The sequence below is a fragment of the Zalophus californianus genome, chromosome 2, assembly GCF_009762305.2.
Source record: "Zalophus californianus isolate mZalCal1 chromosome 2, mZalCal1.pri.v2, whole genome shotgun sequence".
Classification (NCBI taxonomy): domain Eukaryota; kingdom Metazoa; phylum Chordata; class Mammalia; order Carnivora; family Otariidae; genus Zalophus; species Zalophus californianus.
In genome coordinates, this window is record NC_045596.1 from 152,457,908 (window position 1) to 152,476,648 (window position 18,741).

Sequence of the window (18,741 nt, forward strand, 5' to 3'; positions counted from 1 at the left end):
GAACCATGTCAGTCTTGAAAAGATTATGTCCAACAACCCGCCCTCCCTCAGTTTCTAGAAAATGCTTCTAACTTAAAAGGTAAAGGAACAGCTGGAACACTGGGTGTGTGTCTCACAGAACGATTTTAAGTTCAGCTCACGTTGCATTCGGTATGGATATTTTCCTTGTGGTTAATTAGAAATGGATAAGGATAAGTGTCTGAAAATAGCTTTAGATTTTACACACACAGACATACATACCCCTTCCTCCTATTTAACTGGATATAGAGCAGAATTAGAGCCTATAAAATGAAGATCAACTATATTCAACAGAGTGCAAAGATGTCTGCAACAATTTTTATTCAAGACTAAGGCAGCATCTTTAGATGGAGAGAAACACCATCCTATCCAGCCTTGATAGCCAGGTTTATTCCTAAGATGAGTCTCCTTTTGAATTACTTAAAAAAAAAAAAAAAAAAAAAGGCTCTGAGAAGTTCAATGTTTTATATTCAGAGTTGAAACGAATTGAAGAGAACTCTTTTGATCTTTACCCAGTAGTAGGTGCATTAATCCAGAGACAAAATGTATTTCCCAGCTTGCTTCTCATTTATCTTCTGCTAACAGACATCATGTGCTCCTTCTTAAAATATAAATAGTAACTTGGTCTTTTAGAAAGACTTCTATACTTAGAAATGAGGGCTATTATTTCTTCTCCTTTGGAGACAGATTTGCTATCAAACCTTATACCTCAGTTTCCTAATCTCCCAAAATGGACAGAAGTGTACTGAGACAGAAACAATATATTGTGTTGCTATGACAAGAAAGGGCAAAAGATGCGAGGGTACTTTCAGCTAATAAATCTTGAAACAACATTCCCACTCCTGTTCATTTACCAAACTTTACTATCAGCGGCTACAAAAGCTTTTCACTTGCTTTCATCCCAAACTCAACATATGCAGAACTGAATTCCTAATATTCTGTGCCAAAGAATATTCCCAATTTCTTTCATTCACTTCCTCCAAAAAGTATTTACCATACTCTTAACATGCCTAAGACATGTTCAGTGTAACTGTGGAAGAAGCTAGAACGCAAAATAATCTTTGACCTTGTGCAACCTCCTTTAACCTAAGATATAAGATATTTGTGAACAGCAGGGATACTGCTACAAGGTAGTATAATGTATGTAGCCCATCAACAGGTCTCATTTCACAAACTTCTCTCTAGCTTCTATGTTTGGTAGAGATGTAAAATTACTAAAGTTTGGATACAATCTTCTCTCCTTTAAATAAAAAATGTTGCCAATATTAATAAAAGGCTTGAGTAAGCAGAACAAGAGATAAGGACGACAGAAAACAAAAACTACTGATCACAAAAAAGCTTAAATTTGATGGATCAAACCTTGGATAAACAGCTAAGCAAATATCGCAGAGAACGTAAGTCAGTATTTCTAAAGCATTATCCTTCTAATTCAAATGTTAAAAATCTGTTTCCAAAAGAGTACTCTCTGTACCTTACAATCAAATTATAACAAAGAAAGAAGGAAGTGGAGAAAATAAAGGAATGCATAATCAAGGAAGTTCAGTTGATTCATTCCCTCCTTACCATATGTTTCTGGATCCTTCCTTTTTCTAACTCGTGCAGCATTTTACTTCAGTATAATAATTTCTTGAAATAGTGAACTCCAGGTCCAGGGTTTGCTCTCCTGATAGAAAACAGAAAGGTGACATGCTATTAGAAAAATACTCAATAACTCAATACTGGGGCGCCTGGGTGGCTCAGTCAGTTAAGTGTCTGCCTTCGGCTCAGGTCATGATCCCGGGGTCCTGGGATGGAGCCCTGCGTTGGGCTCTCTGCTCAGTGGAGTGCCTGCTTCTCCCTCACCCTCTGCCTACTTGTGCTCTCTCTCTGTCAGATATATAAATAAAATCTTTAAAAAAAGAAATGAAAAATACTCAATACTAAAGGTGCTTACTGAAGGGGGAAGATGCCGGAGGAGTAAGAGAACCCTAGGCTTGCCTCATGGTCCTATGAACACAACTAGATAACTGCCAAATCATCCCAATAACCCAGAAATTGACCTGAAGACTGGCAAAACAAACTCCACAACTAAAGGTAGAAAAGAAACCACACAAAGAAGGTATGAAGTGCAGAGACGCAGTCTGGGAGAGAAATGGATCCTGGTCACTGCAGTGGGCAGGGAGCCACCGTGGCAAAGAAGGGCAAGAGACAGACTAGCACCCACATGTGGAAGACAAATTCCTGTAGCAATGGCTTGGAAAGCAAGAGGGGCCAAATTTGATGAGTTCTTGCAAACAGTGGGGCTTAAAGCCTGGAGTTTTAAAAGTCCGCGAGCTTGGCTCAGGGAGAGCCTAGTGGGCATTGGGACTATTCTTGGAGAGAAGGCAGGGCAAACAGCCCATGGACATATAGTGTGGAAACACCAATCTCAAGAGCGCCTGGGGCACACAGCAGGGAAGTTGTTTGCTCATCCAAATGGCAGTGTTTGCAGAGAGACCTGTCCAGGAATGAAGGAACTGCCCTGCACCACCACCCCTGCCCCCGCCACTCAGCATGAGCACAGGGTCACCTACAGAACCAGCACACCCCTCCCTGCCTAACTTGCTTACACCAAGTCATACAGCCCCCGGTGAGCTCCAGTGGAACTGTCCTTCCCAATCAGGCTTGCCTCAATCCCAGCATATTGGGCCCCCTACCCCTAAAGACTGGCACAACCTCCTGCCCACAACACATCTCCTGACCTGGGAGTTTTGCAGGGCCTCCGTTCAGGCAACAAGTGGCAACAGGTCTCATTTCACAAGCCAACCAGAGCACATTTAGTAAAATCTTGTCACATTCAGGCCAGGGACCAAACATTGCTCACAACAGGCAAAGACAGGCTCTGCAGATGACTGGCCTGAAGGATAAAGTAACCAGAACACAATAGCAGGGCGCAGGCAGCACACAATGGAGACACTACGTGAAGTGCTAGGCAACAAGGGACACTGCACTACAGGGCAGTACTAGACCTCTTCTTCCTAAGGCCATTACTCTCAAGAACAGGAGGCATAACTGACCTTCCGAACACAGAGAAACAGGCACAGAGACTTAGAAAAAAATGAGATGACAGAGGTTATGTGTCCTAGAGGAAAGAGCAGGACAAGGCCACAGCCAGAGATATAAGTGAAACAGATATAAGTAACATGTCTGATAGAGAATTTAAAGTAATGATCATAAAAATACTCTCTGGACTTGAGAAAAGAGTGGAAAGCATTAACAGGACGATTAACACAGAGTTAAGGAATAGCATAGCAGAAATAAAGGGCTCAATAAACGAAATAAGAAGCATACTTGATGGAATGAACAGCAGGCTGGAAGAAGCAAAGGAACAAACTAACAAAATAGAAGGCAGAATAATGGAAAGTAATCAAGCTGAACAAAAGAGAGAAAAAAGAACTATGCCAAACGAGAATAGATTTAGGGAACTTAGTGACTCCATCAAATATAATCACATTTGTATCATAGGGGTCCCAGAAGAAGGAGAGAAAAGGGGGCAGAAAATTTATTTGAAGAAATAAGAGCTGAAAACTTACCTAATCTGGAGAAGGAAAGATATCCAGATCCAGGAAGTACAGAGAACCATGAACAAAATAACAGAATCGACAGCAAGAGACACTGTAATTAAAATGGCAAAATGTAGTGATAAAAAATTTTTTAAACAGCAAGGCAAAAGAAGACAGTAACAGAAGGGAAGCCCCATAAGGCTTCATTGGATTTGTCAGCAGAAACTGTGAAAGCCATGGGAGTGGCATGATATATTCTAAGTACTAAATGGGAAAAATCTCCAGCCAAGAATACTCTATCCAGCCAAGAATATTCTATCCAGCAGAGCTATCATTCAGAATAGAAGGGGAGATAAAGAGTTTCTCAGACAAACAAAAACTAAAGGAGTTCATGACCACTAAACTAGCCCTGTTAGAAATATTAAAGAGGATTCTCTGAGTGGAAAGGAAAGACCAAAAGTGGCAGTATAAAAGTAGGAAACACAAAAGCAGTAAAAAAAATGATTTCTGTAAAAATTCAGTTAAGGAACTCACAAAATAAAAGGATGCAAAGTATGACACCATATACCTAAAATGTGGGGAGGAGAGGAGTAAAGAATGGTTCAAACTTAAATGACCACCAACTTAATGTAGACTGACATATGCACAAGATGTTATATATAAACCAAATGGTAAGGACACCTGGGTGGCTCAGTTGGTAAAGCATCTGCCTTCGGCTCAGGTCATGATCCCAGGGTCTTGAGATCAAGTGCCGCACAGGGTTCCCTGCTCAGTGGAGAGCATGCTTCTCCCTCTGCCTGCTCTTCGTGTTCTAACAAATAAATAAAAATCTTTTAAAAGTCAATAAGTAAATAAACCTATTGGTAACCACAAATCAAAAACTACTAATATATATACAAAGAATAAAGAGAGAGGAATCCAAATATATCACTAAAGAAAACTAGTGAACCATGAAAGAGAAAGAAAAGCCTCAGAGAAAAACTTCAGAAACAACCACAAAACAAGGACTAAAATGGCAATAAATGCATATCTATCAAAAATATACAATATATTGTTGTAATATATTATATATATACACATAGAAAACCCTAAAGGCTATACCAAAAAACTACAAGAACTACATATATATAACCAGCTGAGACATAATATATATATTATATATATATAATAATTCCATTGTGTGTGTGTGTGTGTGTGTGTATGTGGAATATTATGCAGCCATCAAAAGGAATGAAATCTTGCCATTTGCAATAACGTGGATAGAACTAAAGGGTATTATGCTAAGCAAAATAAGTCAATCAGAGAAAGACACGTATCATATGATCTCACTGATATGAGGAATTCTTAATCTCAGGAAACAAACTGAGGGTTGCTGGAGTTGTGGGTGGTGGGAGGGATGGGGTGGCTGGGTGATAGACACTGGGGAGGGTATGTGCTATGGTGAGTGCTGTGAATTGTGTAAGACTGTTGAATCACAGACCTGTACCTCTGAAACAGATAATACATTATATGTTAAAAAAAAAAAAAAAAAAAAGATGGTAGGAAGGGAGAAATGAAGGGGGGGAAATCGGAGGGGGAGACAAACCATGAGAGACTAAGGACTCTGAGAAACAAACTGAGGGTTCTAGAGAGGAGGAAGGTGGGGGGATGGGTTAGCCTGGTGATGGGTATTAAAGAGGGCACGTATTGAATGGAGCACTGGGTGTTATACGCAAACAATGAATCATAGAACACTACATCAAAAACTAATGATGTAACGTATGGTGATAACCTAATAAAATAAAATTAAAAAACAAACAAACTCCCAAAGAATGAAAGTCCATGACCAGACAGCTTCAAAGGCAAATTCTACCATTTAAAGAAGAGTTAATACTGATTCTTCTCAAACTATTCTAAAAAACTAGAAGAAGGAAAACCTCCAAATTCATTGTATGAGGCCAGCATTACCCTGATACCAAAACCAGATAGACACGACAAAAAAAAAAAAGAACTATAAGCCAATATCTTTGATGAACATCAATACAAAAATCCTCACAAAATATTAGTAAACAGAATCCAACAAGACATTAAAAACTCATTCACTACAATCAAGTAGGATTTAATCCCAGTATGCAATGGTGGTTCAATAGCCACAAATCAATCAACATCATATATAATATTAGTAAGAGAAAACACCAAACCCACATGATCAGCAGAAAGATAAATTAAGGAATCAGTCACATTTACAGTTGCACCAAAACGAGTAAGATGCCCAGGAATAAACCTAACCAAAGAGGTGAAGACCTGTACTCTGAAAACTATAAAACACTGATGAAAGAAACTGAAAATGACACAAAGGAATGGAAAGATAGTCCATGCTCATGGATTGGAAGAACAAATATTGTTAAAATGTTTATACTACCCAAAGCAATCTACATATTTAATGCAACCTCTACCAAAATACCAACAGCATTTTTCACATAACTAGACCAAAAAAAAAAATCCTAAAATTTACATGGAAACATAAAAGACCCTGAATTGCCAAAGCAGTTTTGAAAAAGAAAACCAAAGCTGGAGGTATCACAATTCCGGACTTCCAATTTATATTATAAAGCTGTGGTAATCAAAACAGTATGGAACTGGCACAAAAACTACAAACACACAGATCAATGGAACAGACTAGAAAACCCAGAAATGAACCCACAACTGTATGGTCAATTAATCTTCAACAAAGCAGGAAAGAATATCCAATGGGAAGAAGACAATCTCTTGAACAAATGCTGTTGGGAAAACTGGACAGCAACATGCAAAAGAATGAAACTGGACCATTTCTTACACCATCCACAAAAATAAACTCAAAACTGATTAAAGACCTAATCCAAATGTAAGACCTGAAACCATAAAAATCCTAGAAGAGAGTATAGGCAGTAAGGTCTCTGACCATCAGCCATTGCAACATTTTTCTACATATATCTCCTGAGGCAAGGGAAACAAAAGCAAAAATAAACTATTGGGACTACATCAAAATAAAAACTTTCTGCACAGCAAGAGAAACAATCAATTAAACCAAAAAGCAACCTATGGAATAGGAGAAGTTATCTGCAAATGACGTATCTGATACTGGGTTAGTATCCAAAATATATAAAAAAAAAAAAAAATCAGACAAATCAACACCCAAAAAAACAGATAATCCAATTAAAAAATGGGCAGAAGCAATGAACAGACATTTTTCCAAAGAAGACATATAGATGGCTAACAAACACATGAAAAGATGCTCAATATCACTCATCATCAGGGAAATGCAAATTAAAACTACAATATCACTTTACACCTGTCAGAATGGCTATAATCAAAAACACAAGAAACAACAAATGTTGACAAGGATGTGGAGAAAAAGGAACCTCTTGCACTGTTGGTGGGAATACAAACTGGTGCGGCCACTGTAAAAAACAGTGGCTCACCTCAGAAAGTCAAAAATAGAATTATCCTATGATCTAGTAATCATGCTATTGGATATCTGCCAAAGAAATACAAAAATACTGATTCAAAGGGATACATACAGCCATATGTTTATAGTAGCATTATTTACAACAGCCAAATTATGGAAGCAGCCCAAGCGCCCATCAATAGATGAATGTATAAAGAAGATGTGGTGTGTGTATATATATAATGGAATATTATTTAGCCATAAAAAAGAATGAAACCTTGCCATTTGCAATGACATGGATGGAGCTAAAGAGTATAATGCTAGGTGAAATAAGCCAGTCAGAGAAAGACAAATGCCATATACCATATGAGATTTCACTCAGATGTAGAATTTAAGAAACAAAACAAAGGAAAAAGAGAGACGAGCCAAGAAACAGACTCTTAACTATTGAGAACAAACTGATATTATTGGTGGGGAGGTGGGTGGGGTGGACGGGTGAAATAAGTGATGGGGATTAAGGAGTGAACTCTTGGTGATGAACACTGCGTGATGTATGGAATTGCTGAAATACTATTATACACCTAAAACTAATATAACACTTTATGCTAACTATATGGAAATGAAGTGAAATAAAATGAATGTATTTATTGACAACTATAAAAAGCCTTCCTTTATGTATATAAGGTGACCACAGAATTTAATGTTCAAATAGGACGCTCTTAAGTGATTAATAGCTATTAATAACTATACTGGAACAAGAGGCATAAATTGACACTTGAAGACAAACCATCCAGATATATAGTTACCTGTTTATGTACTCTAAGAAGAGGGAATAAACTAAAACATTGAACTGTAAAAAAATAATCCCTACCTTTTAGAAATATAAACTGAGACTTTTATAGAGAAAACAATTTATCTGGAATTTGCTTAAAAATAAACAGGATGAATGAGGGTGGTAAAGAGTGTTTGGAAGTACAGATGAAACAAGATTAACCATGAGCTAGCTATTGTTGACACTGAATGTTGGGGATATACGGGAGTTTATTATACTGTAGTCTGTATTTACATATGCTTGGAATTTCTTATATTTAAAACTCTAAAATATATTACACAGAGTCTAAACAAAATATTTTTTAAGTCATCTGGTGACTGACTATACTAAATCTAATATTGCTAGTGCTACCAACTTACACGAACACAGGTGTAAATAGAAACAAATGTTCTAATGGGAATCAATAATTCAAAAACATTTCTCCCATCAAGTTCCATCCCTTTTACTGGAATAAAGCAAAAGTACCATCAGTGTCCAAAAGCATGCATGAACTTTCTTCCCTAAACAGCTAATTAAATTATCTCAAGCACAAAAGAAAAAGAAAGCCCTCAGAATCTCTTCTGTCATTCTCTGGAAAATGATAATGAAGTTCTTAGGATCTAGAAATAAATGTCACTGAAACACTGATAAGGAACAATCTCCAGAGATTTCTTCTTTTACTCCAAATACAATATAACTTGCCTTATTCTCTGTCATCTGCCCCAGCAGTGAACACCTAACTGGTCAGCCTGCTCCTACAATGCATTCTACACACAGCAACCAGAATCATCATCTTAAAACATGAATTAGAATTTTGGTGATTCAAGAGGGCAGTGTAGGAAGACACTGAACTCACCTCCTACCAAGGACACACTGAATCTATACCGATATTTAAAGCGATTCCTCCTGAAGAAGAACTGAGGGCTTGTTGAATAGCTTCTGCACACACACACACACACACACACACACACACACAAATAATAATAATAATAATGGAGGGAACACACAGAAAAGGGTAGGAGAGACAGAGACACTATAATGACAGGAATCCCACTCCAAAACACCATCCTGCAGTGGGGAGCGATATTACTGAGGGACCTGTGCAATGACTCATATACCCCAGGACACAGCGAGAAAACAGTGATTTCAAGGGCAACTACACCACAAGTGAAAGAAATTCATTTACTAACTCTTGAAAGTACACCAAATGGGAGGAAAATTGCTTGAACTCTATGGGGTCAGAGGCACCAGCAAGCCTCTCCACCTTGATAGCATGAACAGGAGCAAGGTACAGGTGCTCTAGCTGGCCTGCTAGGGCCTCCCCAGCACACCCCAGACCCTCAAACCCACACCAGCTCCAAGTGTCCCACCAAGGCAGTTCCTGTGCAACATGCCACAGGCCCACTTGGCCCATGCCCACTCCAGCTGGCCTTATAAGAAATGTTAAGGAGCCTTTAAGTGGAAAAGAAAGAAAAGGCCGTAACTATAAACAAGAAAATCAACTATAACTACAATTAATAGTTAAGGAATAAAAAAATAAACAGATGTAAAATATGAAGTCAAAAACATAAAATGGGGGAGGAGGGTACAAACATAGTGCCTTTAGAATGCGTTTGAACTTAAGTGACTATCAGCTATGTACACAGGTCAATATATATGAACCTCACAGTAACCACAAACCAAAACCTACAAGATACACAAAAAGTAAAGACAAAGGAACCCAAACATAACACTAAAGAAAACCATCAAACCACAAGAATAGGAACGAAGAGAAGAAAGGGACAGAAAAGAGTTACAAAAACAACCAGAAAACAATTAACAAAATTTGCTGTCTACATCTAATAGTAGTAGATGTACATATCTATCAATATTTATTTTAAGGTAAAGAGACTAAACGCTCCAATCAAAAGATACAGGGTGGCTGAATGAATTTAAAAAAAGAGAAAAAAAAAAGACCCATCTATATGCTGCCTTTAAGAGACTCACTGCAGATCTCAAGACACACAAAGGCTGAGAGTAAAGGGATAGAAAAAGATTCCATGCAAATGGAAATGAAAAGAAAGCTGGAGTAGCAATACTCATATCAGACAAAATAGACTATAAACAAAGACTGTAACAAAACACAAAGAAGGGGGGGGTGCCTGGGTGGCTCAGTTGGTTTGGCATCTGCCTTCAGCTCAGGTCATGATCCCAGGGTCCTGGTATCGAGCCCCGAGTCATCGGGCTCCCTGCTCAGCGAGGAGCCTGCTTCTCCCTCTGCTTGCTGCTCCCCCTCTGACAAATAAATAAAACTTTAAAAAAAAACACACAATCTGCGGCGGCTGCTGCAGAGCGGCCGGGAGGAGGGTGGATCTCCGGAGAGCGGAGCGCCCCGAGTCCTCCTCCTCCTCCTGCCACCCAGGTTCCGCCGCCGCCCGTCGGACTCGTCCTTCTGCCGCTCGCAGCAGGGAGCCTCCCAGACGACAAGGGCCAAGCTCTCTCCGGCCGAAGCCAGCTCAGCCGCGGCTTCCGGAGCCCGAGGGGCGGTGGACCAGCTTGCGGTGCAGATTCTTCTTACTCCTTTGCTGCAAACTCTGTGACATAAGATGGCTGCAAACAAGCCCAAGGGTCAGAATTCTTTGGCCCTACACAAAGTCATCATGGTGGGCAGTGGTGGTGTGGGCAAGTCCGCTTTGACCCTACAGTTCATGTATGATGAGTTTGTGGAGGACTAGCGGTGCAGATTCTTCTTACTCCTTTGCTGCAAACTCTGACATAAGATGGCTGCAAACAAGCCCAAGGGTCAGAATTCTTTGGCCCTACACAAAGTCATCATGGTGGGCAGTGGTGGTGTGGGCAAGTCCGCTTTGACCCTACAGTTCATGTATGATGAGTTTGTGGAGGACTATGAGCCCACCAAAGCAGACAGCTACCGGAAGAAGGTAGTGCTGGATGGGGAGGAAGTGCAGATCGATATCTTGGATACAGCTGGCCAGGAGGACTATGCCGCAATTAGAGACAACTACTTCCGGAGCAGAGAGGGTTTCCTCTGTGTCTTCTCTATCACAGAAATGGAATCCTTTGCAGCCACGGCCAACTTCAGGGAGCAGATTTTAAGAGTAAAAGATGAGAACGTTCCATTTCTGCTGGTTGGTAACAAATCAGATTTAGAAGATAAAAGGCAGGTTTCTGTAGAAGAGGCAAAAACCAGAGCCGACCAGTGGAACGTTAACTATGTGGAAACATCTGCTAAAACTCGAGCTAATGTTGACAAGGTATTTTTTGATCTGATGAGGGAAATTCGAGCCAGAAAGATGGAAGACAGCAAAGAAAAGAATGGAAAAAAGAAGAGGAAAAGTTTAGCCAAGAGAATCAGAGAAAGATGCTGCATTTTATAATCAAAGCCCAAACTCCTTTCTTATCTTGACCATACTAATAAATATAATTTATAAGCATTGCCATCGAAGGCTCAATTGACTGAAATAACTTTAACGGTTTGGAAATTGTTATGTATCACTAAAAGCATGAATTGGAACTGCACTGAAAGTCAAATTCACTTAAAAAAGAAATTAATGTGGCTTCGCCAAGAAGCACAGTTCAACTTCTTTCATAATTGCCTACATTTATCGCGGTCCTGAATGTAGCGTGTGGGCTTGTGTTTCGAGGGCAGTCTTTCTGGAACTGTTAGAGCTGAGACAGGGTGGGGGGGATGGGAGGAAAGGCTACTTCCTCTGGTTTATTATAAAGCTTAAATTTTCTATCATTTTAAAATGTCTTGGTCTTCTACTGCCTTGAAAAATGACAATTGTGAACATGGTAGTTAAACTGTACCATTTTTTTAAACCATTGTTATGCAAAATATAGAAGAAAAGTTATTGGCATGATTGTTGCATATAGTTAAATTGAGAGTAATTCATCTGTGAACCTGCATCAATTACCTGGTGATTAATGTGGAAAAGTGGTGTAAACTTGTACATGGAAATTTTTGAATATGCCTTAATTTAGAAACCGAAAAACGCCCGGTGACATCATTCTGGGTGTGTCCTCACTGGTGCTGTGGGCCCATCGCCCCATGTGTCCTGTTGAGAGGATATTTGCCTGGTACGGAGTACAACTTTTGTATAGAAGGTTCATAAAACATAACCGTCTGCTAGGAGTCTGTCCAAATTTAAAATGTGTGCCATACTCTGGTTCTTGAAAGCAAGGGTCCAGAGCACCTTGATTACTTTTAATTAAATATAAGGTAGTTTGCAATGAAGGGCCAGCATATACTTGTAAGATAATTTTAGACTGTGAGGGTTCAGCACAGTCGCGTTTCAGTGATCCCTCTTTTTCTCTAAAATGCTAGTCCCTGGAAATCCCTTTCTGCAAGCAGTGAACATGTGTTAAGTTCTTGGTCTCTCTGGACCAGGGTACAGGAAAAAGGTCATTACTGCTGCTGCACTGTGCACTGGGACACTTGGGGAAGGCGGGCGTGCTGGCCACCTGTTAATTTCTCAGTCTGTGCTCAGGAGGTGACAGCTTGGCTCTGGGAGAGTTTTCAGGAGTCTCTGTAGTCCGTGCTCATCAGAAGAACACCAGAGCCACATTTTCCTGACACTAACACCAGGCAGTCAACCCCGAGTATAGTGCAGCAAGCGTGTTTGGCAAACACAGGCCAGACATGGGCTTGTGTCGCCATTGGGTGGTGCGCCCACTGGAAGAATTCTAGCATGCTATTGGGGAACGTAAATTCAACGGGAAATATACCACTACCCAGATTTTTCTTTTCTTCTTCGGACTGGGGCTAAGACAGTTGATGCAACAAAGTTCGTCTTTTTTGCTCAGTCCTAATTTCAACAAGTCAAAGATGTGTTCAGGCATTCTAGGTAACAGGTGTGTATGTAAAGTGAACAAAAATAGGCTTTTTAGGAACTCTGCTCTTTAGGTATTACATCTGACTTGTCATGTTAAATATTTGTCCTTAAAGGATTTGAGATGTACATCTTTCATTTCGTATTTTTCATAGGCTATGCCATGTGCAGAATCAAAGTTACCAATGTTAACACCGGCCCTGCGGGCCCAGCGATCTCCATGTGTACTCACTGCAGTCTTATTTAACCAGGGGTCCTAACCACTAACATTGTGACTTTGCTTTAGACCTTTCCTCTCCTGGGTACTGAGGTGCTATGAAGCAAACTGACAAGGATGCATCACATGTCAGGCTGATGCCACTACCCGATTGGTTTATTTGCAATTTGAGCCATTTAAAGACCAATAAACTTCCTTTTTTTAAATGCTAAAAAAAAAAAAAAAAAACAAAGAAGGGCATTAGATAATGATAAAGGGGTCAATCTGATAAAAGGATATAACATGCATAAATATTTATGCACCTAACATGGGAGCACCTAAATATTAAAAACAAATATTAATGGATATAAAGGGAGAAACTGACAATAATACAATAACAGTAAGGAATATCATACTCCCAACTACCTCAATGCATAGATCATCTAGACAGAAAATCAGTAAGTAAACATTGGCCTTAAACACATTGGACAAAGAGACTTAATAGATATATACAAAACACTTCATCACAAACTGCAGGATACAATTTTTTTTTCAAGTGCAGATGGAACATTCTCCTAGATACATCACATGTTAGGCCACAAAACAAGTCTCAGTAAATTCAAGAAGACTGAAATCACATCAAGGATTTCTTCCAACAATAACAGTATAAAACTACAAATTAGTGACAAGAAAACTGGAAAACACACAAATATGTGCACACTAAATAACATGCTACTAAAAAACAATGGGTCAATGAAGAAATTAAAGAGAAAATTTAAAAATACCTTACCACAAATGAAAATAGAAACACAACTTTCCAAAGTCAATGGGAAGAGCAAGAGCAGTTCTAAGAGGAAGTCCTTAGCAATATATGCCTATCTCAAGAAACAAGCAAAATCCCAAATAAACAATCTAAATTTACACCTAAAGGAATTAGAAAAGAACAAAACAAGCCCAAAATTAGTAAAGAAATAATAAAGATCAGAGCAAAAATAATGAAACAGAGACTAGAAAAACAACAGAAAAGATGAATGAAACTAAAAGCTGGTTCTTTGAAAAGATAAACAAAATCAATAAACCTCTAGCCAGACTCATCAAGGAAAAAAAAAGCACCCAAATAAATAAAATCAGAAATGAAAGAGAAGTTACAACCCACACCACAGAAATACAAAGGATCATAAGAGACTTACAATTACATACCAACAAATTGAAAAACATAGGAAAATGGATAAATTGCTAGAAACACAACCTTCCAAGACTGAATAACAAAGAAACAGAAAATCTGAATCAACCAATTACAAGTAATGAAATTGAATCAGTAATTTTAAAACTCCCCCCCCAAAAAAAGTCCAGAACCAGACAGCTTTATGGGTGAATTCTACAACATATATAAAGAATAGTTATTACCTATCCTTCCCAAATTATTCCCAAAAACTGAAGAACGAAAGCTTCTAAACTCATTTTATGACGCCGGTATTAACCTGATACCAAAACCCAGAAAAAGACACCACAAAAAAAGGAGTAAATTACAGGTCAATATCCCTGATGAATACAGATGCAAAAATCTTCAACAAGATATTAGCAAACTGGGGAGAGAGGTAAGATGGTGAAGGAGTAAGGGACACTGATTTTGTCTGGTTCCTGGAATTCAGCTAGATAGCTATCAAATCATTCTGACCACCTGCGAACTCAACCGGCAATCTGAGAAAAGAATTGCTGCAATTCTACAAATAAGAAAAGCAATCACTTTTTGCAAGGCGGGATTGTGGAAAAGTGAATCTGAGGCAATACATCATTGAAGATAAACTGCAGGGGGAGGAAGCCTCTGTAAGCCTGGTACCAGAAAGTGGTATAAGCAGCAGGGCACAAAAACAGAACTTTTAGAAGTCTGCTCGGGCAGGGGATGCCCCTGCCTGAAGGGCGCTCAGATGGCAAAGTGGGGCAGAATCCCAGGTGGGACAGTATGGTCGGTCTCAGGATACCCGGGGTCACAAAAAGAACAGGGGTGCCTAAGTGTGGCAGAGTTCCCAAGCATCGCAGAAGGGAAGCCAGCTGCAAATAGTGAGCCCAAGTGTGGGCTTCGTGCTCAATGTTGCCATAAACCACAAACTGAGGCCCAGTCGAGCGACTGCTCTTTGAGAGGGGCGCAGTAAGAGGCAAAACCGTGGCAAGACCCCACTCCCTCCCCCAGGAGGAGCAGCACTGGCACGCACCATTAAGTTTGGAGACTTGAAACGGGGTCGCATGCCTGAGATAAAAATGCTTGGTCACAGGCTGGGTGAACACCTGAGTGCAGATGGAAACCAGGAAGACAAGAGTGACTGACTGCTTTTCTGTGAGGGCTCACTGAAGAGTCAGGGGCACAAACTTTCAGCTCCAGGGCTGGAGATTGGGAAGCTGCAGTTTTCATCCCCCAAATTGGTCCTGAAAGCCTTCAGAGAACAAAAGCCCCATAGAGCAATCCAGAGCCACTTACACTGAGCCCGGCCCCCTAGCAAGGGGGTTGCAATTCCACTCAGGCAAAGACACCTGAAAATCAGCCAAAAAGGCCCCTCCCCCAGAAAACCAGCAGGAATACCAAGTTCCAGCTAATACCAAGTTTACTGATCACAGAGAACTGCAAAACTCCAGCACTAGGGGAAATCAGTATATGAATTCGTCGTTTTTTTCTCACGATTCTTTAGTCTTTCAGTTTTAATTTTTTTCCCTTTTCATCTAATTTATTTGTCAACTCTTTGTCTTTTTTAACTTCCATTTTTACATTTATATTATATATATGTATATATATATTTCATTTCTGGCTTCCTTTCATTGTATTCAGTTTTATTTTTGTATATGTATATAAGTTTTTCTTACTTTACAATTTTGGGATCTAGTTTCTTCTAACAAACAGACCAAAATACATCCGGGATCTACTATAATGTTCTGTTTTGTTCACCTTCTGTTTGATTTTATTCTCTATTTTTTCTTTTTTGGTTTCTGATCTCTTCTGATTTGTTTAGTATATATTTTTCTGGTGTCATTGTTGCTTTTTTTTTTTTATTTTTTTCTCTTTCATCTACTCTTCTCTGAACATAATGACAAGATGGAAGAACTCACCGCAAAAAAAAAAAAGAGAGAACAAGAGGCAGCACTCACTGACAGGGATTTAATCAATATGGGTATAAGTAAGATGTCAGAACTAGATTTAAAAACAATAATTATAAAGATACTAGCTAGGCTTGAAAGAAACCACAGAAGACACTAGAGAATCCCTTACTGGAGAAATAAAAGAACTAAAATCTAAACAGGTCAAAATCAAAAAGGCTATTACTGAGATGCAATAGAAAATTGGAGGCTCTAACTGCTAAGATAAATGAAGCAGAAGAGTCAGTGATACAGAAGACAAAATGATGGAGAATAAAGAAGCTGAGAAAAAGAGGTAAACAACTACTGGATCATGAGGGGACAATTTGAGAGATCAGTGAAACTATAAAGTGAAACAATATTAGAATAATTGGGATCCCAGAGGAAGAGGAAAGGGGGGGGTAGGTTTATTTGAGCAAATTATACCTGAGAACTTCCCCAATCTGGGGAAGCAAAGAGGCATTCAAGTCCAGGAACACAGAGAAACCCCCCTCAAAAATCAATAAAATAGGTCAACACCTTGACATATAATAGTGAAATCTGCAAATCTCAAAGACAAAGAGAAAATTCTGAAAGCAGCTTGGGACAAGAGGCCCATAACCTACAAGGGTAGAAACATAAGCCTGGCAGCCAACCTATCCACAGAGACCCAGCAGGCCAGAGAGGGCTGGCATGATATATTCAGAGTGCTAAATGAGAAAAATATGCAGCCAAGAATACTTTATCCAGCAAGGCTGACATTCAAAACAGAAGAGATAAAGAGCTTCCAGGACAAACAAACTAAACCAGCCTGCAAGAAATATTAAAGGGGATCCTTTAAGTGAAAAGAGAGCCCAAAAGTAACATAGACCAGAAAGAACAGCGACAACAGACAGAAAGAGTGACTTTACAGGTAATACAATGGCACTAAATTCATATCTTTCACTAGTTACTCTGAATGTAAATGTGCTAAATGCTCCAATCAAAAGATACAGAATATCAGATTGGATAAAAAAAAATCATAAAACCCATTGATGTGCTGTCTATAAAAGACTCATTTTAGACCCAAAGACACCTTCAGATTGAAAGTAAGGGGGTGGAGAACCATTTATCATGCTAATGAACCATCAAAAGAAAGCTGGGGCAGCAATCCTTATATAAGACAAATTAGATTTATTAATTTATTACCAAAGGCTGTAATAAGAGATGAAGAAGGACACTATATCATAATTAAAGGGTCTATCCAACAAGAAGATCTAGCAATTGTAAATATTTAAGCCCCTAACTTGAGAGCAGCCAGTTATATAAACCAATTAATAACAAAATTAAAGAAACACATTGATAATAATAGCAGGGGACTTTAATACCCCACTCACTGCAATGGACAGATCACCTAAGCAGAAGATCAACAAGGAAACAAGGGCTCTGAATGACACACTGGACCAGATGGACATCACAGGTATATTCAGAGCATTTCATCCTAAAGCAACAGAATACACATTCTTCTCAAGTGCACATGAACAGTCTCCAGAATAGATCACATACTGGGTCGCAAATCAGGTCTCAACCAGTACTAAATGACTGGGATTATTCCCTGCATATTTTCAGACCACAATGCTTTAAAACTTAAACTTAGGGGCACCTGGGTGGCTCAATTGGTTAAGCGGCTGCCTTTGGTTCAGGTCATGATCCCGGGGTCCTGGGATCAAGCCCCGCATTGGGCTCCCTGCTTGGTGAGGAGTCTGCTTCTCCTCTCCTCTCTCTCTCTCTCCCTCTGCCCCCTTCCTCATGCTCTCTCTCAAATTAAAAACAAAACAAAACAAAAAACACCTGAACTCAATCACAAGAGGAAATTTGGAAGGAACACAAATATACGGAGGATAAAGAGCATCCTATTAAAGAATGAATGGGTCAACCAGGAAATTAAAGAACAGTTTAAAAAATTCATGGAAACAAATGAAAATGAAAACACTTGGGATGCAGCAAAGGCAGTCCTAAGAGGGAAGTATATAGCAATACAAGCCTTCCTCAAGAAACAAGAAAGGTCTCAAATACACAACCTAAACCTGCACCTAAAGGAGCTAGAGAAAAAAAACAGCAAATAAAGCCTAAACCCAGCAGGAGAAGAGAAATAATAAAGATCAGAGCAGAAATCAATGAAATAGAAACCAAAAGAACAGTAGAACTGATCAATGAAACTAGAAGCTGGTTCTTTGAAAGAATTAGTAAGACTGATAAACACCTGGCCAGACTTATCAAAAAGAAAAGAGAAAGGACCCAAATAAATAAAATCATGAATGAAAGAGGAGATCACAACAAACACCGAAGAAATACAAACAATTATATGATCATATTATGAGCAAATATATGCCAACAAATTAGGCAATCTAGAAGAAACAGATGCATTCCAAGAAATATATAAACTACCAAAACTGAAATAAGAAGAAATAGAAAACCTGAACAGACCCATAACCAGCAAGCAAATTGAAGGAGTAATCAAAAATCTCCCACAAACAAGAGTCCAGGGCCAGATGGCTTCCCAGGGGAATCCTACCAAACATTTAAAGAAGAATTAATACCTATTCTTCTGAAACTGTTTCAAAAAAGAGAAATGGAAGGTAAACTTCCAAACTCATTCTATGAGGCCAGCATTACCTTGATCCCAAAACCAGACAAAGACCCACCAAAAAGGAGAATTACAGACCAATATCCCTGATGAACATGGATGCAAAAATTCTCACCAAAATACTAGCCAGTAGGATCCAACAGTACATTAAAAGGATTATTCACCACGACCAAGTGGGATTTATTCCTGGGCTGTGAGGTTGGTTCAACATCCACAAATCAATCAA

The 18,741-nt window shown here is 39.2% G+C and overlaps 2 protein-coding genes across 3 annotated transcripts in view; one reads left to right on the plus strand and one right to left on the minus strand.

Moving 5' to 3' along the window:
- Positions 1 to 18,741, minus strand: part of EXTL3 (exostosin like glycosyltransferase 3) — an 89,869-nt gene that overhangs the window by 43,613 nt on the left and 27,515 nt on the right. Inside the window, exons 1-2 of one of the 2 annotated variants that reach the window (XM_027598015.2) lie at positions 4,221 to 4,256; positions 1,582 to 1,681 (exon numbers count right to left, since the gene is read on the minus strand). The gene's annotated coding sequence lies outside the window, so the exon portion shown is untranslated. Of the gene's footprint in view, positions 1 to 1,581; positions 1,682 to 4,220; positions 4,257 to 18,741 lie in introns of those variants that run through there. The other variant, XM_027598014.1, reaches the window with a different exon arrangement.
- Positions 10,493 to 11,196, plus strand: LOC113924333 (ras-related protein Ral-A-like). The gene has a single exon (XM_035726053.1). The coding sequence runs from the start codon at positions 10,516 to 10,518 to the stop codon at positions 11,131 to 11,133; it is 618 nt and encodes a 205-aa protein (XP_035581946.1). The 5' UTR covers positions 10,493 to 10,515; the 3' UTR covers positions 11,134 to 11,196.

What these genes read in the sequence shown, in the direction of transcription:
- LOC113924333 (XM_035726053.1), top strand. Translation starts at nt 10,516, where the DNA reads ATGGCTGCAAACAAGCCCAAGGGTCAGAATTCTTTGGCCCTACACAAA.